We start from the raw sequence: 24,330 nt of genomic DNA on the forward strand, positions 1-24,330 counted from the left end.
CAGCATAAAGCATACTGCTGCAGACACCCTGCTGTGTTAGAGATGGCCGATGCAGCCATGGTGGTCGTCCGTTTCATTTATGAAAGACGGCCGGGCCGGCAGTATCCCAGGGTCCAACACTGTGCTTAAAAACGTGCATTATAATGAATGCATGTTTTACTAGCATTGTAAGTATGAAACTCTTAGGGTGGTATGAAGTGTGGCACTTTAATATTGTCATATTTTTATTAAAGTATACAATACTCAAATATTTAAAAATTCTGCAGCTATAATATATTTTTTTTGGATGGGGGCAACATGGAGCCATCTCACATGGGACGTTTTAAACTTGAGTAAGATTCTTCTTCTGTTTTTTCTTGTTGTTGTTGTAGTTTTGGAAAAGGCACCAAAAATGGCCCTTGCCCATGGGTCCTTATCTTTCTAAACCCGGCCCTGAAGGTGGCAACACTAATTATAAGTACAATGCTCGTATTGAGCCTGCTTTATTTTTGCTCTAATGCTGCTCAAGGTCAGCAGTTCAAAGTATTGCCCGGTTGTTGTTTTTTTTTAAGTTGTGTTAGTGTTCGTGGTTTAATTGTGCAACACTTTTGAAAAAAAAAAAAGGCCAAGGAGACACGGAGAGGAGCACATGTGTCCACGTCAGAGCCGACACCCCCGTCCGTCCCTTTTACGTAGATGGAACGGAACCGGGCAGCACGGCTGTCCGCTGACAGATCCAAAAACGCCGGCGACGGTGTCGGACACGCAGATACAAATGACCTGCTGAGCACCGGTGACCGAAACTCCGTCCCCGTCTCTCTTCCTGCGGCTCAACGCGGTTTCTACTCGGACCCCAGCGGCAACATGGTGGCTAATTGAACCAACGGGAAAGATGGCCCAGAAGGACACTCTGCTGCATCTCTTCGCCGGGGGGTAAGTCAATTCAAGGTTATGTAAACCGAAAATATGTGAACGTTATTTTAAATATTATACTTGTTTGGATCCGACACGGGTTTTTTTTTAATTTTATTCCTACGATCGTGTTAAATCCAGCTAGCTCCTGTTAGCACAGCGCAACCTCTCGAGTGCCGTCAATGTCTTTCTTTATTTTATTCTTTAATTCGGGGACCGACTGATTATTTAGTAAGGTAAATGGTTTAAAGGACGATTAAGTTATGTGGGGAAAGCTGTGAACTTAAGTTTTAGGACTTCATTAAGGTCGTGGTGGACAATGACCGGCCGGCGCAATCTCCCCAGAAACCCTCTCCATGCGGAAGTTTGCTAATCTTCCGCCGCTAATGTTGCCCGAGATGCGCCAGCTAGCTTCTCGACGACCGACAGTCTTATTCCAACAATTTACTGTCAGTTTAGAGGTGAAACAACAGCTCAACGGGTTTCGTAATGACGCGGTTTGGTTGACTGTTTTACCCTCGTTGTCAATGTGGCCGCATTTATAGCTAGCTGTTATAGCTAGCTGTTAGCATCAACATGTCCTTCACTGCGTTATGTAAGCAGCCGCTGCTCTGACTGGACGGTGACGACAATCCTTAACACGCAATGTTTGCGTTTCAAAACTGCACATTACCAACACAATAAGCAGCTTGAATTGCATAATAAAAGCCACAGTTGGAGGAGGAATTATTTTTAATCCCGTCCTGTTAATGGCGCCATTTAACGTTTCAGTTTTAGTTTCACATTAGACGTTTACAGTAAAATCAGGATTGTCAGTGTCATGGGTAGCGACTGTACTAAATCTTAATCTGTTGTCAAAAGGTTGAAGCTTTTACTAAATCTGAAAAGAGATGACAAGTTGATATATGGGTTATTAGGAGAATTGGAAGGTGAACTGCACTTGATGAACAGAGATGGTTTCATTAACTTTGCCTGTTTTGAAGATGAGATGTAACAAAATGACCGAATTACAAACATTTTAACAAAATAAAAAAACATTTAGTTCAGTTTAGACAGCAATTTCTTCTAGCAATGTATTTCATGTTTTTTTCTTTTTAAGTTATAACTTCAAAGTTCTGGAAACATGTCTGTCATGTTGTTATTGTGGTTTAAAGGTTTTCTATGTGATAATAGACCTCTTTTTCTCAAAAAGCAGAGTAATTTTACTCTCCTATGCTACCCAGAGAAGGAGGAGGAGAAAATGACTAAAAAGCAGGAGCACAGGGATTTGCCACCAGGATATTACTGTATTCTTGTCACTGGGAGAGAAAATCATGCGCTCCAGGAAACGACACATTTTTAATGCTCACAATTGTGAACTTGGTTCTAACCTCTGACCGAAAACAAAATTGTTTCATGGGCACAAAAATCATAGCTGCTTGTTGATGTCCAAAGAGACGGCTAGCATACACATGCGGGTGGGTAAAGGTAATGACATTCATACCATATATACTTTTTAGCCAGACAGTAGTGTGGATTTGAAGTTTTTTTTTTTTTTTTTTTAATTTTTGAAACGGTCTGTTTTGAAAATATGAGTAGTCTAGGTGTCGGTACCGTTCATCGCTCTCATTAAGGTAATGCTCTATTTTAAAACTATCACAGGTGTACAATAGGGTGTTGGCCAGAGGATGATACCCAAACTGGTTAACTATCTAAAACCAGCACGTTATACTGGTACCCTACAAGGAACAGGACAGTGAAGCAGTATAAGATGACGTAGACTTAAAAGGTTTGCTTGACATCTACCACTGCTTCTTTTTAAGCGTATGTAAAATTAGTAATGACTGAATGGCATAGATAACATTATTATTATTATTATTATAGTACTGGCCTTTTCTGGATCTGAAGGACACAAAATGATTAGACTGTGCTTTCAAACTGTTTAATTTTCACTTTAGTCTTGAAGGAACTGGTTTGAAATTCATTGGTTTCTTATCTAAATAACATTTTGATTTGAAGCCCCGTGTCATTGCCCTGGCTCAACTTGTTAGCTGCATGCAGAGTTACTTCCCTGTTGTGATCATTGTTCATGCCCGCAACAATTCAGCATACCTGCTAGTGTTTGGTTTTGTCAGAATTGCCAGGTAGTGAGGAAAATGTGCACAGTTCTGGTAGTTAAAGACTAAAGGTCAGGCCGTTATGTAGTTGTTTCATGAATAAAATTTCAAAAGCTCTAATATTCTGCCAATAAGCAATTAATACTTGGTTCTAAATTTATTATTCTTTACTTTTGCTTAAGTCTACATCAAAATAACATTATAAGCAGTAGGAAAATGAACTTTTTATTTTTTTATTTTTACGTAAATACTGTAGGAAAGCTCTGTACTTGCATAATAATCTCATACCAGCGTACGCCTTACGAAAAATGTAATAAGTTTTAATTGCTCCTTGAAGGATTAATAACAGAGTAACTGGATTCCAGTGACGAGATAATTGGGTCAGTCGTTACTTTTCCCAAGATATTTGACTTTGTCCTTCAGACATGACACAGCAGAGAGGCTTAGTGTAATAAGCTCTGGTCTGCTAAACTTGCTGCTGGTGAGGTTATACTGTTTGTTAAAGACGTTCTGCTTTATTAACCAGTTGAATAACTTTGAAATGTTGCACTTAAAAGGCCTTCCCTCAGGAAGAAGCTTCTTTTTTATGTGCAATTAGGATGTCTGAGTTGAAGAACCGTGTCGGCCAGATGTGTTTTGTCCACTCGGAATAATTTCCACTGCGGATTGAGGAAACTGCTTTAGACCGTAATTGTTCATTGGTCTCCTGGCCTGTAGCTCTTCAGCTGCGCGTTGATGGAAAAACACTCCTCAGTGAAAGCTAATAAGTCACATCCAATGGCAACAGAAGCTGCATACTTGGTTTTTATCTTCACGTCTCAAAGCTTGCCGAGTTCCTAACGCTCCTGATTCGTTTCATAGATGCAGCGGCACAGTGGGAGCCATTGTCACCTGCCCGCTGGAGGTGTTGAAGACACGGTTACAGTCGTCTGGCCTCACCCTGCGGCCCGTTTTCCAGGTCCAGCTGGGAACCCTCAGCGGCGCCGGGGTTATCCGACCCGGGACGGTTACACCGGGACTGCTGCAGGTGCTCCGGTAAGACGTTTGTTTATGTTGTCAGCCAAACGGTGACGCACCGCAGCGCACTCTGCGAGCTGCCTCTGGAGATGTTTTATGGTTCCAACTGTAAACGGAGGGACAACGTGTTCCTTCCCAGCAGCTGGTGAAACCTGGCGTTTATCTCCACAACATTTAGATCGATGTTTGGAAATAATGTGTAATAATTTAAAAATATATTATTCCAATTATCTCAAAAGTAAAAAGCTTTATTATGTTTTTTTAAATTCCTGGAAGCACTTCCAGAATCCTGTTACTTTCATAATCTTTAAATCAAAATGCCCTTTAATCTAGTCTTACATAAAGTGAGGATTAAGTACACTGTGCCCTGCTCATGTTTAGAGGCTTTAACCCGCTGTTTGTTCAAGTGTAAACAACCTCTTCTTGCCTCGTGATTCGACTAAAACTGATTTCTGTGATGTCTGTGGAAGTGATCCATCTTCATGTCTGCAGTGATTGGTTGAGAAGAAATAGACTTTGCCCCAGTTGGTTGAGAGAGAATGAGGGAGGGGTATTAGTCAGGCGCGGAGTTATGTTACGCTCGGACGACTAGGTTTGCAAACTGAACTGGTTTAAACTGGCGCCGGCTGCTTTAGGCTGTAAATATTGGAGATAATCCGCCAGAACTGCCAAACAAATAAATCATCAAGTCAAGTCTAGAGCTGATATTTATTTCATTAGATTTTGTATTTACTGTCTAACTTGTAACGATTAAATTAAATGTAGACTCCCTCAGCCACTGATCAGTGAAACCGTTTGCTTTGCTCTGCTTTAATTTTTTTTCACTGGACATCACTTTGATCTAAAAAAAATGAGTCATGATGTTTCAGTGTCTGTTTACTTGTTCAAAATGTAACTTTATATTTACATAATTATACTGATTTCCAGAACAAATTGAATTGAATGTTTTTTTTCATGCAGCCACAGATGAAGAGCTATATATGGCTTGTTGAAGAAATGTTATCGTCTACTTTTTTTCTTTTTTTAAGCTTCTGTGTTTTAAGATGCAGCAACATTTGTTTCCAAAGACTAGGACAGAAGCGGCGCACAATAAAAAGGATAATAACAAACAGATTTCATGGGGCTCCGACAGTGAAACGTTGACATTGAGCATTGCTTCGACCTAAAAAGTGGTCAGTTTGTCATTGTTTGAGAAGAGGCGTCAGGTGTCGGTGACAGAAAGGAGTGGAGTTCATGAACCCTGCATGATTAACAGAGTGTGGATTACAGAAACACTCCCTTCTTCTCAGTTCCTGGCAGGGCAGAGTGGGCCGTCACATGGCAGAGTGGGCCGTCACATGGCAAAGATGGGTCACTTCCCTCAAAGGGTTAAAATGTCTCTGAGGACGCGTCTGACGTGACTCGCCAGACACCAACCAGGGCATGAAGTTCAGAGCAGAATCCACTGAACTGAGCTGATGCAACTATGAGGGGGATTGCAGCAGAGTCCTCACATGCATTCCCCTGATTAAAAAATAAAACAAAAACATGAACAAAAGTTGGTTTAATTCATATCAGTGTATTAAATGTTTCTGCTTTGTGTTCATTACAGATCAATTCTTGAAAAAGAGGGACCAAGTTCTCTTTTCCGAGGACTGGGGCCGAATCTCGTGGGTGTTGCCCCTTCAAGGTACAGCAGATTCACTGTGCACACTTCTCAGTTCCTCAGGCCGCGCTTTGCTGTGCATCTTTGCTCCAAGTGTATTTCAAACACAGCAGCCTGTTGGTGCAGATGGAAATCACACATTCAAATGGCTTAATGGATTCAAAGACAATAAACAAAGCACATTCAAAATAAAGCGTTTTAACTTTGACTCTCCAGAGGTTTAAATTGAATCGTTGGGCAAACACTAAAACTCAAGACTGTTTATTTATCTTCTTTTTTTTTTAATGGCAAAAAAAAAACAACTAACTTGTTACATAAACAGGAAGCCGTTGTTATGGCAGTGGCTTCCTAGTCCCATACAGTTTGCGTGTGATGCATCTGTGAACATGAGACAGCAGTTTTTCATAAACCTCGGGGCACGTTTGTGTGTGTGTGTGTGTGTGTGTGACAGAATAACAAACATAATACCAGGAATAGGTGGCGATTAATCTACAGGGAAAGTTTTGACAGGAGAACATACTATGATGTCTCAACTTCACCTTTATTCTATGTTTAGTGTCAACAAAGTTGTGCACTTTGCACTGTTTCCCTTTAGCTGATAACCTTGCCGTACCAAATACCTTCTGATTCACCTTGCATTAGATGTTGATTGGACTTTAACACTGAAAGGGAGTTATGTGTTACTTATAAGCTTCGTCTGTGGTTGAATAGTAGCCACAGCGTTATTATGCGCTGCTGTTAGGCTGGCGAGCTTCGACAGATTTCAATGCAGAGCGTCCCAGTGGGCATCTCTGGCTTGGCCAGTGCTTATTCAGCGTGTTCTCGTGCAGCGACAGTCTGTTCCAGAAGCAGAACAGAGAGAGCTGGCGCTAGGAAAGAGATTCCTCTAGGCACACCATCAAAACTTCACACAGTCCTGTTCCGCTTTTGCAATATATAGCTCCGCTTTCACATTCGCATTGAGTGGACGAAGCACTTCTATTGTAAAACTGTGAGCTTATCTGCAGCTGCTTCCAATTAAGAGTCCTTATCAGCATCTCTCTCTCTGTCTCTTTCAGAGCCATTTACTTTGCTGCATATTCAAAATCAAAGGAGATGTTCAACGGGCTGTTTGTCCCCAACAGTGGACTGGTGCACATGTCCTCAGCTGGTACTGCAGGTGAGCAGCCCGGTGTCTCGAATCGATAAATGAAACAGAAATGTTGTGCAATTCGGTGCCATATAAACTATTTATTAAACCTGATAACATGAACTATTAATTAACCCAAACATAATAATGTTGCTTCTCCAACATTATTATGGCATGCTTGAATGGTTCAATCTTGTACTTTAAGATTAAAATTAAAATGTTCATTGTTTTCAGCTTTTGTTACCAATTCTCTGATGAACCCCATCTGGATGGTCAAGACAAGGATGCAGCTGGAGAAAAAGTATGTTCTGCTCCCTGTTGGTATTTTCTATATTTGTTTACATTCTTAGGCACATAGTGTTGTTGTGTCAAACACCTATATTAGGGGGCTGACAGGTGTTAAAGTATAATTGACCTTCAAATGAAGCCATTTAGGGGGCCTGAGTTCACGGACCCACTGCTCTGCAGTGCGTGAGGCTGAGCGTGTGACCTGCCTTTATAAATACGCACCACTGACGCACTGTCCTTCATCCAGTTGGCCATATTTACGTTGCCAAGTTTGGAGCAGTAGTAAGGTCACAGAAAACAAGTCTGCTCTCTCTGCCCGTAAAGATGGGGTTCTTTCCTGCAGCACAAGCAGGTGAATTTGGGACATTTTTCTAAAAGTAGGTTATATACTTATCACTTCTTTGAAGGATAAATAACTATATGAACAACAGAAGAAGCTGAGTTAGACTGGTTAATAATTGACCAAAATAAGGAAAACATTGAATTGATCTTTCTTCCTTATGTAGGATAAAGGTAACAAATCACTTAGAGTGAATTGTGTCCATGTCTTCTCCTGTCCAGGGCTTTTTGCTTGTAGTCTGGCCTGTTAAACCAAATTGTCAAGTTCCACTGAAATTTGAGCATTCTGAAAATAATCTATCTAAAAAATTGGACACACCAAACAACAGAAGCAGAAATACCATTGATGTCCAAAAGCATCTTAAAGGCTTCATGTCAAGAATAGAAGGACTGTGAGCAGATTGTTTCAGTAGATGATTTTAAGTCAGTCTTTGAGGAGAGATTTTGGTAGTAAATATTGGATGGTTTAATTTTTTTTGTATTGAATGTAAGTTGGGGGGAAAAAATATCTCGATAGGTAAAGATGCAGCGACCAGGTTTTTCCAGGAAGACACCAAAATCGTTTGTATCTGACAATCGGTTCCAGTTTGACCATTTGGGATGTTATATATATTTTTTATTTATTATTTTTATAAGAGCTACATAACAGAACTGCCAACTTTTTGTGGAATAAAAAGACAGTATATGACTTCTTAATCTGTTATTCATCAAACTCAAAAAAAAAAAAAAAAAGCATGTGCATGCTGTTGGTTGATCTGCTTACAGACAAAATATTGAGTTAGTTTTGGCGCTTTTATTGAAAACAAAACAATCTTATTTTTTATGTTTGACCTGCCAGTTGCTACAACCAATGGTGCATCTCTAGCATTAAGATAACATTGTGATTAAGGTTGTTTGCAGATAGATTTCTTTTGAAGGACTTTTGTTGTCTTTATTGGGTGGGTTGTTGACGATGAGAAAGATAAATCCTTTAGAACAGACCTTTATTATGATACATATTCAAAATGACCCACTAAATAGAAATGGTTTGGATCTTTGTACCAATCAAAGCACTTTACACAAGAACCACAATTGATAGGGTATGCATTTATTAACCACTTTATGGACTGGAAACACATGCCTTGCCCTTGTGACAGAGGAGGAAACTGGAGTCTAACCCTCAACTTTCAATATTACGTAGACTATCATACCTTTCCCAGTGAGCCATAATCAGCCCAATTAAACAATAAAAGCAAGAAGATGTGGCCTTTTATTCCCTCAACTGTTTAAGAACGTTTGAAAGCCGACCTACTTACAACAACCACAAATTGCTCGTTTACCTTAAACGTCTGTCTTGAATTGGTTGTATTGCCTGTGGCGTCTTCTACCTCATGGAAAATATGACCATTATAAACCACGTGTGACCTCTTGTCACTAACGATCCGTATCGGTTTGACTTTTAGAGCCAGAGGAGAGAAGAAGATGAATGCGCTGCAGTGCGCTCGCTACGTTTACAGGACGGAGGGAGTACGGGGTTTCTACCGCGGCCTGACCGCGTCCTACGCTGGAATCTCGGAAACCATGATCTGCTTCCTCATCTACGAGACGCTGAAGAAGCAACTCGCCAAGAGCCAGTTCGCCTCGCCGAACGGAAACAACGAGAAAGGAGCATCAGACTTCCTGCGGCTGATGATGGCAGCAGCTTTTTCGAAGGGCTGCGCTTCCTGCATAGCTTACCCACATGGTAAATTCGCTGCATATAAAACTCAGAGGCCTGCTGTATTTCTGTTTGTCTAACCGTTTATTCATTGTGTCCAAACAGAGGTCATCAGGACCAGGCTCAGAGAAGAGGGTAGCAAGTACAAGTACTTCTTCCAGACGGGGAGGTTGATAGCTGTGGAAGAAGGCTACGCAGCTTTCTACAGAGGACTCGTTCCGCAGCTAATCAGACAAATCCCCAACACAGCCATTGTCCTGTCCACCTACGAACTCATCGTCCACCTGCTGGGAGATTCCAAGTGATGTCGTGTTTGAAAGCTGGGACTTTCCTCTCACGCAATGGATTCCAGAGTAATCCCAAGAGACTGAAGAAAACGTAGCATATACATGCATACATACTTACTTTCAAAGTGGTCCTGCACAGACCGCTGTGAAGAAACGGTAGCAGTTTGTACTGTCATCCAAAGAGTTCGACACATTATTTAATTCAGAGCTTGTTAGTTTATCAACACAAAGCCTCGGTACTAAAACTGCATACCTGTGGAAGGTCATGTTTGTAGGTGACTAGTTTTAAGTTAACTAAATTATTTTTTGTTTTGTAATGTTGAAGATATTTGTTCATCACTGTATCATAACGAATGATGTGGGCAGGTTGACGCGATTAGCTAACAATATCATTCAGGAGAAGTTGTAATAGTAGAGCTGTTCTTTTAGTCGTAACATGGGCTACTTAAAGATTTCTGTTTTACAATCTGTTTCAAGTTGTTTGAGCTGCACAGAGATTTATCGTATTTTTCCATAAATGCACAACTCTACAGAGGTACGCGTGTTTCCTTCGTGAAGACGTTCATACTTTGCCAAAAAAAAAAATCTAATTGGAGGTTCACTTGATCACTGTGAATCAAAAACTATCATTTTACATTTAGATATTTCACGTTAAAATACCATTTTATTTTTTCCAAGATCAAGATGACCTGTCGTCATACAAACCATTAAAAAGACATGAAGGCAGTTACAGCCAAAATAAATAAATTTAGATTTGATTCCCTGAAGCCAGCCAAGGCCGTTTTAGAAGGAACAAATGGCTTCCTTATTAAACAACCCAACCCAAGGTGTCATTGGCTCTATTGTTTATATTTTGCCTCGTCTACATCAGTAAGTTGATGGGAAACGGCGGAGGGGAAACAGAACTTCCTGAAGCAGTTGTTTTTAGTTTTTTTTTTTTTTTTTTTTAGTCGTGCCATGTGAAACACCCATGATGACTCAGCCATGAATCAGCAGAACACGTCCTTTTCCTTCTGTTTTTTGTTGATTTTAACTACAGCGTCCGTCTCCTCCAACCGGTTGGAACCGACTCATGAGCGAGTGGGAGGACTGAGGTAGGAGCGGTCATGAGGAGCTGAGCGAAACTGCCTGTTCACACAGTATGACTCTGATAGGTCAGCCTAAATAAGGGGTTTTCACATTGTTACTAATGTCTCTTACTAGAACAGTAGACTTTTTTATCACATCTCAAACAAATATATTTTATTAGGTGACACAGAGGTTAGAAAAACATTTGAATAAATTAATCTTCTACTGTAAAACTTGATTGCATACTGAGGAAGTGATGCACTTGAAAGTTGCAGGACATCGGCCCTCGAGGTCTGGATTTGAGGAACCCTGCTCTATTGAGTCTGACTGAAAATGTAGTAAAATCAGATCAAATGAATATACAGTGGGACAAATTATCCCACATTAAAAATGAGTTTTTAAATAACAGAATTGGTGGCAATCTTCTAAAATAAATATCCTGTTTTTCCCTCATTAACTCTTTTGTCCTTAAAATTGATCAATTTCAGGAACTTCTAATCCATGACTTATGTTTCTCTGGGGTATAAATATGGCGTGACAAGCCCCTTACCAGTGGAAATATGCCTAACAAAAATGGGTTGATTACCACGATACCATCATTAAGAAAGGGATAAATAATTTTTGACAAAACATGAAAACAGTGTTCTATACGCATGTCTTCTTAATCTCTACATCAAACACAAAATGTTCAAAATAATCTGTGCTAAATGTATGTAAAGGTGAACAACTGCACAAAGTATGTTGATGAGCAGCAGTACTGATCAAAAACAAGGACTCCATGTATGAGTTAGACTTTTTACATAACAGAGTAGTGAGACAGGTATGCTTATAATAACATACTGTATCTCTGGTGGTGTGCCATGAGCCTATCAACAGTCCTGTATGTGCTTATTACTCATAATGGGGCGTTGCAGTTTGCGGATAACAAGTTTGAGCAAAACCGAACGGATGCCGAGGTATAAACATGCATTAAGAGAAAGCAGGTTCATCTTCATGACAGCCGTGAGAAGAACACACCCTATTTTATGTGGTGGCTTGATGAGAACAAATTGTTTTTATCCATGCTGAATGATGTGTATGTTTTGATCGTTTGTCCAAAAATGTTCATACACTTTTGAACATTTTGTCACGTTTAAGCAGACGTGACTAAATTAGTGCATTTGAATGGGATTTCAGGTGCTGGACCAGCACAAAGCGGTGAATGATTGTGAAATGAAGAAAATAAAAGATTCCCTAAATTTTAAAAAATAAAATATGAAAGGTTCAGCATGCAGCTGCAACTCTTTTGAGGCATGTCTCCACTTTAGTACACTTGGAGGGTAATGTAGCAAAATCAATTTGGAAGGAAACTGTCTATGATAATCAGTATTCAGGTCTTCCCCCGTTTTCTTAATGCGATCTAAGTCCAGACTTTGACTGGTCCAGTTTAATATCTGAACAAACTCTGATGTAAACCACTCCTCAGTAGCTGTGTGCTTAGAGGTGAACCTCCCCTCCAATCTCAAGTCTTTTTTTAGTCAGACCTAATTTTAGCTTTCCTGCACAGGTCAAAGATGACTTTATCCATTTTATTGACCATATCTTTTAATTTGTGTTGAATTTGCATTTTAATGATTCGTTCCTTTTATGTGTTCCTAAATGTTATACTCTTATTTTGTAATGGGATTGTAATATTATTGCATGCAAAAGCCTCTCAAAATCTCAAATAATACCAGATTTATGACCAGACAGAGACTTAAAGAGGAATAACAAAAGCAACTGAGCTGGATTAGCAGTGGTTTCCAAGAACTGATGATGTCATCAAGATTATGTTACTGTAAAACATGTTCTCTACTTCCTCATTGTTGAAATGTAAGCATGACAGTAATTTATTACAGTCACGAGACAGCAGCAGTGTCTTCAGTCAGAGGTTTCTTTACAGTCATTGCAACATTGACTGCTACCAGAGATCCTTCCTCACAGCATTGACAATGACTCTTAAAGATACTTAAATGATATGAGTTACAACATTTAAATCAATATTTAAAACATAAGTTTTTTAATTTAATTGAATTCCAAGTCACCAGCTTTACTATCTTTTCTCAGGCTTTATATAAGTGCTTTATACTAGTAGGCGACCTGATTTAGCCTTAAGATCCAATAACATTATGTTTCCATATGCAAATTGCTCATATCTTGAAAGGTTGAGTGTTACTCCATATTTTATGATAATATTGTTATTTTAATCACTTGGAATTTGAAGCCACGCCTCTTTGCGTGCCGAGCCTCCGGAAGCGGGAAGCTAGCAAAGCTCCGGCTTCTGCGAGCAGGGAGACGTTGTGGTGTACTTGGCTTGTTGCTGACCTCTGTCTGCCGCAGGGAAAAGGGCTCCCTTCGGCTCGGAGCTAACTCAGCTGCAGAAGTGTGAAAGCCACCCGGGTTCATTAGAAAACTCCTCCAACTCCACTCTAGCGCAGCGTTTAAATGTGAATAAAATCTATTGATTAGCCGGATGATGTCTCCGAGCTTGCTCGCGCTTCGTGCGGTATCCGTTGGTGACCGTTGGTTAGCCGTTAGCTCCTCGCCCCGCGGTGTCCTCTGTTGCTCCGGTTAGCGGATGTTTTCCAGCATCTGTCAGCGGCACCGTCACCAGGACAACACCCGGACGTCCGATGGGAGGCTGAGGGAACAATGTTGAGATTCCTCCGTGTCGTTTTAACAGGTACAGCGCCAGCGATTAGCCAAGCTTGCTGGCTAGTTAGCGCAGTGTCGCTTTTTTTATACGTGATTATGCAACGTGATTACCAGCGAACATTTGAGCTTTATGTTTGTTTAACAACATGCGTGTTTTCTTTTTAAAATTTATTTAATAAATATTTTATTGGTAGATGTCGTCAACCACTAAGTTAGTTAGTACTTAATTAATTCGAGTTTTTGGGGAAATCACTGTAGCTGAAATTAACTAAGTCTTGGTTTTTATTAATATGATAATTATTTTTGGTACTGTACTGCCAATTTTATTATTATTGTTATTATTATTGTTTTTTTATATATCAAACTTAATTTTATTTCTTGTTCCGTCACTTATCTATGATTGTTGTGAAGGACTTGGTCAGCTGAAGGTTGAGGTTGTGGTAAATGTGCTATTATATAAATAAACTTCCACTTGACTTCAGTTTAACATACGAGGACATCATAAGTGCGTATTGGCAGTGTATGATGACATCACAGTTGGTAATCAAGGTATCCACTGAAAGAAAGTCAGAAGATTGACTTATTGAAACTCCCCAAACCTATAAATTAGTGTCAAGTCATTTGCTTTGCATCAATCCTTCATACTGAGTATGCATATGGCAACAGTGGAAAGGAACATGAAAAGTTAACCATGTTGATGTAAATAGATGTTTTCTATGGCTTTACAAAGACATGGATCTGTCATTCTGATTACTTTCTCTTCCTCTATAGTCCTGTTGGGTTTTCTGTTTGATGGAGTTGGAGCTTTTGGTGTCGGGACGTATGGTGAGCCTGGGATTACTGCTATGAATCTGCATTCATTGTGGCTCATGTCTCCTAAGTGAATTTTCTCTGATCCGCAGGTGGGGTGAGAGTAGTGAACGGGGATCACCACTGTTCCGGTAGAGTCGAAGTAAACCTTCACGAGAAGTGGGGGACAATTTGCGACCATGACTGGGATATGCAGGCAGCTAGTGTGGTGTGCTCGGAGCTGGGTTGCGGCTTCGCTGAATCCGCTTCCAGTGGCGCCGAATTTGGCCCGGGCGGTGGACTGATTGCTTTGCGCTCCGTCCATTGCAAAGGGCATGAGTCCAGCTTGGTCCACTGTGATGCCTTCATTAACAGGAACTCCTTTTGCACCCATCAGAATGATGCTGGTGTGAAATGCTCCGGTGAGACATTGATCTGTTGACATAGTGTTGATTAGGAGTGGGAGCAGTTTAGTGGGGTGTAAACACATTAGAAGACATGGCTGACAATAAAAAAATACAGGTCAAAGTAACAACATTGTGTTCAAAAATGCTAAGGACATCTGCAGTTGAAACCAGATGTTTACACATGCTGTGTGAAAAGACTTGTAATCTTGTTTCCCCCTCACTGTCTGATGGTAAATCAGACTAAATTTCCCCGGTTTTAGGTTGGTTAGGATTACCAAAGTTATTTCTATTTGCCTAACATCAGAAAAAAGAGAGAGTGAGTTTATTTTACTTCCTTCACATTCAGAAGTATACACACATTTGTTTTTTATTTTGTAAACTTACCTTTTAAACTACATAAGTTGGGTCTTTTAGAGTTGCAAACCATGCAGAAGCTTCTCACAACAGTTTCCTAGAATATTGGCCCCTTCCTCCTAACAGAGCTGGTGTAACAGAGTCTGGTGTGTAGGCTGCCTGGCTCAAACACACTTTTTATCTTTGCCAACAAATTTCTTGAGAATGAGATCAGGGTTTTGGGATGGCCATGGCAAACCCCCACTCCCCCGGTATAGTCTGTTACCTTTTTGCCACTTTCTAACTAATATTTATGTAGCTTTAGCAGGGTTTTCTCCAGAAAACTTGCTAAGCCCAGTGGTCGAGGCGCTAGGGCAGAAATTTGTCCGTGTTTTTGAGCTAAGTTTTTCAAAGTTGGCAGGAAATTTGAAAATATCACTTGATAATTATGTGTTATTGGAAGACTAATACCTGAACACCAACTATAAAGTCAAACATAAAAAAATTTTTAAATACCGTAAATAAACAATGCTTAGCTTGGTGGGGGCACAAGTAAAGCCTGGTGGCCCGCCAGGCTTATAATACAGTGGTGGAAACCCTAGTAAGCACTAGACATTAGACTCCTTGGCTTTTGTCTTGAGATGATGCTTTATTATTTCCTCATTATGTACTTGCCTGTGAAATATTGGGATATTTAGTTTTGTCTGATTTAATGCCAGACAATGAGGATTCAAATGATTATGCATCTTTTTACACAACGTAGGTAAACATCGGGTTTAATCTGTAATCAGTGAACTATGTTGTTGTTTTTCTCACAGGTACTCTAATGGAGCCCAGGCTCTCAGTGCTGTCACCTCACTTTGTGTTTTCTGCTGGGGAGTCTGTTCACTTCTACTGCAACATTCAACCACGTGACCGCGTCAGCAACGTCCACCTGTACAAGCACGGAGTCGAGACGCCGCTGGTCACACAGAGCGCAGACCCGACCCAGATCGGAGTCAGCTTGGTTCTGTCTGATGTAGAAACTTTTCAGCAAGGCAGCTACAGCTGCCAGTACAACATTAAAGGTGGTTTCCCTCCCCACCGGATCACATCTCCAACCAGCCATCCTGTTAATATTACTGTGGGTGAGTATTAATCTCTGTCTTACTTATACAAATATTTTAATCCTCATTTTTGATTTTTCTATGATGAACTGCCTTGAAAGTTTTTCCAGTTTACGTTGCAACTGCAAATTTCTTTGCATTTTTAGGATCTTAGGTGATTGGGCAAAGTCAGATTTATAACATAGAAGGAAACAATGTACGTTCTCAGACTTTAAAAAATAGAAATCTGACAAAAAGCATACATTTGCAGTGAAACACATTGACAATAACGTCTTTGAATAAAATCTAATGCAGTTATTTTGGCTTCTGAAGTTGCACAATTAGGAAATGAGGTCAGACTTTGTTGAATTTAATGTCAGTATAAATACTGATGTTTCCTTAAAGGCAACATCATCTTGTGTTTTATTAAGTTAATAATCTAAGCTATTTAAAAGTGGTTCAACTTGTTTATCTGTCCACACAAATGAATCTTCTGGCACAATGTTTAACTCCTAAAAGGAACTCCTGGCTGTTTTGACGCAATCTGATGACATAGGTTTCAGTTTTGTGCAACGCTGCCCCGTATGTGTTTATCATGTTTAAAACAACGCTACTTTGCGTTGTTGTTTGCATTTTCTTAACACAATATGGCGGAGATATTTATTTTTTATAAAGACTCAACTGTGTGTACAAGGCCTTGGCATGCTAAGCCATTAGCTTTTGCTTTTGCTCAGCTGAGATGAATACTTTTACAGAATATTGTTTGGTATTTTGTTGTGCAGCTTAACGTACTGTTTGTATGAGAAACAATTTACCAATTTGTAATGCCAACTACTCATATCCTCAAAAAAGTTTGTACCTTATCTGTAATTCATTTTCCGTGTTTTACTGGCAGTTGACCTCTTGACTCCCCATCACTGGTACAACACGTCCTCTGAGGCCCCGACCGGCTCCGTCATCAAAGGCGAGGGTTTTAACATCACCTGCTCCACCCCGCGCCAGTACCCCGGCGCCTCCTTCCAGCTCCGCCTGGTCCGCTCCAACGGCACGGTGCGCCAGTCGCTCCCGGCCGTCTCCCAGTCTGTTACTTTCACCTTCCCCAATGCCCAGAGCTCCAACGAGGGATATTATTACTGCCTGTATCGGGTCCAGCTGGACGGACGCACGTTTGTCTCCAGAGAAAGCCAGCCGCTACCTATAGCCATTAAAGGTAAGGCAGTGATGAACGCAAAAATGGGGAATCTTGAGTTTTGAGAAATGACTCTGCCCACTTTCAGATCCTGACCCGCTGCTGAGCCCCATGGTGATCAGCTGGCTGGTGTCCGGGGTGACATTCATCATAGCCGTCATCATTATTTTTACTGTGGCGAAGGTAATGTGTAACAAGGAGAAGAAGCCCTCTGAATTAGAGCGGGAGACCAGAACCTGTGAGTCAACTTTACCATCAAAAGACTAAATATATCTATAAATCCTTGTGAGATTTAGAGTGAAAGATGTTCTTCTCTTCACAGGTGTGGACAACACGTATGTTGCCTTATCAGTCAACAAGCTCTGATGGAGTCTGCGGATAACAGGTGCTTGTGCGCAAAATTTTGCATGTTTTAGAAATGTTTAAATTTGTAAACGTCTGGATTTTACCTCATTATGTTTAAATAAATGTAAATTATTACACCTTATACTTGAAAAATTGAACCTAAAACATGTTAATCACACTACCTGACTGTTTCATTCTTTCATTTTAACCCAAGCCCTTTAACATGCTGCAGCTTTAAGTTAAACAGTTAGCTAATGATAGCCATCAGGCAGCTCTGCGCTGGATAATCCCAAGAGCTGGATTGGATGTGACTATAGGGGTTAGTCCTTCAGTGTGACCTTTGACATACTGTAAATGCCCATTTTAAACAAGCTGTTGTTCTGATCCTCACTTCCTGTGATTGTGATATGAGCAGGAGCTCCATGTTTCTGATTATTTAAGTACAGCTCAGCTTAACACAGGTGATTTCCTGCTCCTAATAATCATGAGTTGCAAGGACTACCTTTGAATCTAGTAATAATTTCCTGGTATTTCTATTAAAGGGAGGAAAATATAGGTAAATATATTTATAAACTGTCATAATATGTTTATAATATGTCCTTCATTTGATTTCAATATGGATTCTGCTTAATGAGGACCAAAAACTGTTGAAATATTTTTTGATTCAATGCCGTTTAACTAGTTTAGCTCTTATTGTGTCTCTTATGGCACATAAAAAAAGTTAAGCTTAAACCTAAAGTAATTTGTAAAGAATAATTTTCAAAATGTCTGTAGATGTGAAAGGCGAGTTCAGACGTAACAAAAATAATTACAGCAATAGTTTCAGTAAAAGGTGATTCTAGAAATTATTAATCTTATAGATGGCTGACAAAATGTGAGAATTTATAACAAACACAAATACATTTTCAGAGCAGTTGGTAATTTTTTTTTTTGCTTATTAAATTAAGTGTTTAAATTTCTGTCCTTATTTGATCAGGTTTAACGTTTGGACATCCAGAAGGCTCGAATGGTCTTCAAGCACATCTGCAGCAGACGGGAGACGGCAGCAACTAGATACTTGCTGCTCGCCACCTGCTGGTGACTCCTGGAACCGGTTTACAACCGAGACTTCTATTCAGCACTTCCATTGGGAAGCAGTTTTGAGACTGTACTGGCTTTTTTACTCTTACTGGAAAACAGTGGATGAGATTAATGTTCAGCACCGTGTTATTGTAATGTGCAGGCCGGCAGCCATGTTGGAGCAGCAGTAGCATGTGTGTTTCTACGGTCCTGTTAATGCCATGTGTAAAGTAAGCTCAGAGCCGGAGGCTGTCACTATCTCAGACGTACCCTAAATCTGTGAAACGAGCGAATACGTTTCTGTGTTCTATACAGAGTTCAGCAGCTTTGTTCCAGATAACACTAATAACAGACTGCTTAATGATGAGATACCTGCCCTCAGAACAATGATCCTTAAAGGATTTATTTATACAATGTAATGTACATAAAGACTAACACTACTATGCATTTTCATCAGTTTTTTTTTAATAATGCACTTGTTTTTGTAAATAGTAGCTGTAGTTGGTTAAAATGCTGAATTTTTGTGTGCAAACTCTTAGAAAATCTAAACATGTTGCTGATGGTACTTTTCTTTAGAGCAAACTGCAAAATAGAAAGCTTTTTTAAAGACACCTTGTGGTATGTGGTTCATTTATTTTGTATACATTATTTATCTTGACACTTTTGTTCCTGAATAAACGACTTGAAACTCTAAAATGCTTACATATGCAAGCTCTTTATTATATTATGAAAACCAATTACAAAACAAATTACAAACTGGATAGATGGGTGATGTGGCACAGAAGTGCTGCACATTTGAGCAAAGCATAAACTTGTAGCACTACAGCTTGTATTGAGCAATTTTACACTTTTGCTTTAGAAAATCTCCATGTACTTATTGAATGCAATTTGCAGTTTTATCAGAATTGATAGTAAAACACAGGCACTTGAATTTAAGTCTGTCCAAAATATTAATTAATGGCTGCGAGCAAAATGGAAGCATCAGTACATGTTTGACAAACATTATTAAATTCAGCCACACTGAAAAATGAGTTAAATCAAAATTATGTACAATGAACAAAAGTTTGTTATTGTCAAAAGTCTTTGAGTAATATTTGCTCTGCAGCGTTTAAATATGCAGACATTAAACCGGGAACTTCAGCAATTACTCAGGTGGAAGTTTCTGATTTTTATTACAAAACTGATTTTCTTTTTTAAAAAAGGAGAGCTGAAATGACAATTTAGATCGCATAACTACACTTTAAAAACCCCAATATTTACCCTATTTTCCCCAAATCCATAAGATTGCTAAAAATATTTCTTTACTATGCTCTACCTTTAGACCAAAAATGATCAACAAAATAGCAGCAGGAGCTTTGAAGGATCATACAACCCAGCAATTATAGGATCAACAGAGAACCGCCACCCGTATATGACAAAAATCGGGTTTGTTCTGCAGTTTGACTCAAAGAGGTGTTGTAGTGAAACTTGGTGAACAAGAATGTATTTTACCCTTGCCTGTACAGTCATGCAAAAAAAACAAAAGACATTCCTTCTAAATCCAAAGGGTAACGGGGTCTAGCTCACATTTTTTCCCCCCACTTTGGTGTCAGTTTTCGCTTAAGAATAATAAAACGGAACCGCTTGTGGTTTATCATGCAGTTTTCTACTCTTCGGTTTAGATTTAAGTTGTTTTAGAAGAAGTTTAAGGGAGAACCAGAAGGTGCAAGCTCTTTTTTTTTTTTTGTTAGCCACAGCCGTAGCAGGTAGGTGCAAATAAATTTCAGCTTAAAAGAAAAAAGAAAAAGCACAAATATTGCATCAACCACAAAGACAGCAAAGTCTAAAATCCCCAAAATTTTAAATACATCCATCAACTGTAGATGTAAAATAAAGTATCTCATCCCTCGACATCAAATCAATTAGAATAAAATCACACTATTCCTTGGATAGGCTCGTTTGTCTCCATGTTGGAGAAGACCAAGTAGAGGAAGGCTGCCAGAGCCAGGAAGAAGACGAACTGGAGCCACAGGGGGATCAGGCGGGACGACTTCTGTGCCTTTGGTTTCTCTGGTTCCGACTTCATGGGCGTTGGTTTGGCGTACGAGTTGCTGCTGTAGGTGGACGGAGTGTCGTACATGTAGGGCCTGAAACAACAAGTCAGGATGCGGGTGAGAATTCGTCATGTGTTGAATTAAATCTCCAGAGCTACCGGGAATTTACCTGATAAAAAGCTGGTTCATGACACGGTTAGACTAATTCTGTTTACAATTTAGTTTCCGTGCACTGATGTTCCTCACTGATCAGTTAAATGAAGTTAGGTAATTCATAAATGTGAAATCTGGGTTGGAGTTGAGAGCCGCAAAAACACAAACTTTGGCAATGAATACAATTTATAAATGGTTTGCACTGGCATCTTTCTTTTTTTGCATAAATGTAAGAAAAATAGTTTCCACAATCTCTTGAAACATGTCAGCAGATCATTCAGCCTGTAGGAGAGCGAGACTTTGCAGAGCTGCAGCCATTCAGGATTTCTATGCAATTTTGAAAATGTATGAAATTCACTTCAATCAATTTTCAGGTCTAGATAAGTATTGCGATTCATTGCCTTTCATTTTCTAAATAAAAATAGTCTCCTAATGCTTAATAAATGATGTAGTTTTAATTTAGTCAATGTAACTTTGACATTTATTAAATCTTTTCATTTTACATGTTTTTTCCCCACACACACTGACTAGATTCAAAAATAAAATGCCAAATTACCACTACTTCAGACATGTTGGTTGAAAACAAATTGTCAACTGACACTTTTTTGAGTTTTTACCAAAAGTATAAAGACAAATTTCACAATGTTTAAAAAAAAAAATTAAAAAAAATCAGCTTTTAGTCCAGGACATAAAGACTCTGAAATGAAGCTGATTCATCTGCAACTTTTTAAAAATAAAACTTCCTTAAAGAAGTGCATCCAAATGGCACAAAGTATAAAATGACTTAACATTTTAAAAAATAATTTCAGAATAACTGACACAGCAACGGAGGTTTGCAGAAGAAAAAAAATGCTACATTACAGCAGCTGAAGTGAGGGTAGGATATTTCACAGATGTACTTACTCGTTAACCAAATCCCTTCCTCTGTATTCAGGCCTGGAACTTGAGTAGCTCGAGTAGGAAGTGCTGCAGACAGTCATATAAAAGTAAAAGATTCAAAGGGCTTTTGAAAAAATAAATAAATAAAAAATCCCAATTTCAGGAATCGCCGATTCTGACTTACTCATGTCCATATTCCCCCTCAGCCCATTCTCGTCTGGATCTCATGTAAGGCCCCCTATAGCAACAAGACAGACTGGTTTGTAATGGCTAGCCCGATTTAGTGAAGTAAATACAGTTCAAGAAAGGAAACAGAGAAACTGACCCGTCTCCAGAGGTCTCACTTTTGGTCTGAAAGAAGATGGAAACAAACTGTAAGCACTGAAGTTAAACACAAGTGTTGGTGTGAAGACAGCACATCTACGCTATAAGCAGCTTCCACTGTTAAGCTACATGCAGAGCTGTTGTTCAGGGTGCTTGGCTCAAATTTTCAAAAATAATCACATCGCTGACTTTTATTTGGAAAAAAATGTTAAAGTGCACTTTGCACCTTGTAAATAAGCAGTTCCACAAACACCTGAGCAGAGGGAGGGGAGAGATACTTACTGGTGTCTTGTAAACATAAGTGACTTCCTCCTCTGTAAGAAAACACAAAAATCACATTGAATACAAGGTTTTCCCACAAATATACTGTTCAGAAGTATCAGAGACTTCACTGTCTTGAATTTTCTAATGGATAATCATGTAGTAATGCTTAACATATGCTGTAGTTTTTACATTGATAGGTAGGTATAAACACAACACTTTTGTTTTTGCTCCCATTGTGCATGAGCCCAAAGACTTCATCCACATACACAAAAGGCCTGGTTCTTTCAAATATGGTTCACCAATCTGTCTTAATCTGGGTTAGTGAGCACTTCTCCCTTGCTGACATAATCTGTCACAGTCACATATCAAAATGAGGATTAGACAGTATGATGACTTCACGAGAGTGTAGCCACAATAAAAGGCCAGTCCGACCTGCAGTTTTACTAAATTGGGGGTTTCCAGATACTGAAAGCCATTCAGTATCTGGCGTGACTTAAATGTGACTCTGGTCAATAAACCAAACAGACATCAATCAGGTTGATGATTGTGGCCTGTGGAAGGCTGGTGCCCTCCTCTTCACTGTAAGGTTCTTGGATATTTGCAGGACCTGGAACATATTGTTGCATACGCCGATCCAGAGCATGGTGACAAGTCTGTTGAGTCTGCTGGTTGCAGAAGAACTGGGATGTTTTCAGCTTCCAGGGATTGTGTACAGTTCCTTGCAAAATGGAGTCATCAATTACCATCTCCAACATGAGGTTGTGGATGCATGGTCCAACAACTGGATCTTGACATTGTCTCTGTTATTGTATCAATAAAATGCAACTGACCCATACCATAACCCCACCATCACGATGGTGCCTCTCCATCAATCCAGCTCCAAACATCTCTTCCATTGATTATAACAGCATCGGATGTATCATGTGTCCGATTCCCGACTCCAATAGCTGTCTATATGGCCAGCCAAAGATTTAAAGAGGAGTGGCAAAAGCAAATGGGGTGGATTAGCAGTTGTTGCCAACAAACCTAAAGTGTAAATCAGTACATTATATTTCCTTTTCGGGGTTAATACAGTAATTTTAATTTAACTGAACTTTTTGAGAGAGATTGATATGTAGATGGCCCACTGCAATACTGTGTGCATTTGGATGCATCGTGCAGCCCTAAAAAGTACCAAGACAAACCTGTGATAAGAGAATTCAACTTTTACTACGTCAAACCTTATGGACCCAGCGTATAAAACTAAATGAGTCTATAAAGGACTGTTTACCCTCCTCTCTGTAATAGGTTTTATCAGATGATGGTTTAGCTTTCTTCCCCTTGGCCATGGCTTCCTTCAGCTTCTTCACATACAGATTCCTGGTAGTTCCTGAGCACGAACAGACATCACACACAAACCAACATTAGCAATGATGAGCAAGCCTGCAAATCACACCAAACACTTCAGGGGTAGAAACTTCACACAGACAGACGGACGGACGGACGGACAGGGGGCCTGCCGAGGTCCACTGACGGTGATTCACTCACCAACCACAGGTCCATGTTTGATCCCGTACTCATCCAGCAGGTCGCTGATTTCCTGCGGAGACTTGTTATCCAGCGACGCCATTTCGATCTATTTTACACGGTTTCTGTCTTTGGCTGAAATTGGCTATTTTTTTCGAATTTGTTGGCGGTTGAGAGTAGTTTAGTTTCTTTTGGCGTCAAAAAGAAAACCAAATCGACTCCTCCTACACGTGGGAGCTCGATTTCCGTGCCGGCGAGCCGCGGTGAAGTCGTGCGCGTTCAGAGCCCGTATCCCGCCCTTTCGGAGTTCATTGCAGACACAAAACAAACGCCCTCCCTGACAATTTGCGCACAACTTCCGTTTCGCCCGGATTTTTCTTTGTTGAAATTGTTTTCAGTGTCTTACGGAAGCAGCGCCACCACCAGGCAAGTATGAGTATTTTACCCTTTATACAGTAAAACCAGAGAGGCGGTTTGAATTTGACTGAATATTTTTAAGAGGTGCATGGTTTTGTGTCTTGTCTGTTTCTGTGTTGCCCTGCGACAGACTGGCGACCCCAGTCGCACCCAACAGAGTGATCCATTTTCTAAAACCCCACGGGTGTTAGAAAATGGATGAATGGATGGATGGATTTTTAGAGGTGAGACTGTAAGGCCATAAATACAGTATTATATGTAAAATTATGATTGTACCAATAACACTACACGGTAGACTTTCCTGTAAAAGCGGTCAGTCTAACTTTGGCTGTAGTTTATCACCTATGACATGTAGCCTATTTTTTTCTAATGTTTTTATTCTTTGAATTATTACATTTTAAATCTACCCTCACAATTT

The 24,330-nt window shown here is 39.8% G+C and overlaps 3 protein-coding genes across 3 annotated transcripts; 2 read left to right on the plus strand and 1 right to left on the minus strand.

Annotated features, from left to right (window-relative positions):
- The first annotated feature begins 645 nt into the window (after window positions 1-645).
- slc25a33 (solute carrier family 25 member 33) lies at window positions 646-9,923 on the plus strand. The gene is made up of 7 exons (XM_005801324.3): window positions 646-912; window positions 3,849-4,022; window positions 5,596-5,673; window positions 6,708-6,808; window positions 7,013-7,079; window positions 8,848-9,128; window positions 9,207-9,923. The coding sequence occupies exons 1-7, from the start codon at window positions 872-874 to the stop codon at window positions 9,404-9,406; spliced, it is 942 nt and encodes a 313-aa protein (XP_005801381.1). The 5' UTR covers window positions 646-871; the 3' UTR covers window positions 9,407-9,923.
- A 2,244-nt stretch (window positions 9,924-12,167) lies between these two features.
- LOC111608038 lies at window positions 12,168-20,122 on the plus strand. Its single transcript, XM_023330328.1, has 8 exons — window positions 12,168-13,157; window positions 13,901-13,954; window positions 14,032-14,340; window positions 15,477-15,785; window positions 16,639-16,953; window positions 17,021-17,170; window positions 17,255-17,317; window positions 18,254-20,122. The coding sequence occupies exons 1-7, from the start codon at window positions 13,127-13,129 to the stop codon at window positions 17,296-17,298; spliced, it is 1,212 nt and encodes a 403-aa protein (XP_023186096.1). The 5' UTR covers window positions 12,168-13,126; the 3' UTR covers window positions 17,299-17,317; window positions 18,254-20,122.
- Window positions 19,036-23,741, minus strand: LOC102234358 (emerin-like). The gene is made up of 7 exons (XM_005801325.2): window positions 23,517-23,741; window positions 23,260-23,358; window positions 22,008-22,039; window positions 21,727-21,752; window positions 21,586-21,639; window positions 21,426-21,488; window positions 19,036-20,462 (listed from the first exon to the last, which is right to left on the minus strand). Exons 1-7 carry the CDS (start codon window positions 23,596-23,598, stop codon window positions 20,249-20,251), a joined length of 570 nt encoding a protein of 189 aa, XP_005801382.1. The 5' UTR covers window positions 23,599-23,741; the 3' UTR covers window positions 19,036-20,248.
- Window positions 23,742-24,330: the final 589 nt, after the last annotated feature.

The sequence above is a fragment of the Xiphophorus maculatus genome, chromosome 1 (genome assembly GCF_002775205.1).
Source record: "Xiphophorus maculatus strain JP 163 A chromosome 1, X_maculatus-5.0-male, whole genome shotgun sequence".
In the NCBI taxonomy this organism is placed as follows: domain Eukaryota; kingdom Metazoa; phylum Chordata; class Actinopteri; order Cyprinodontiformes; family Poeciliidae; genus Xiphophorus; species Xiphophorus maculatus.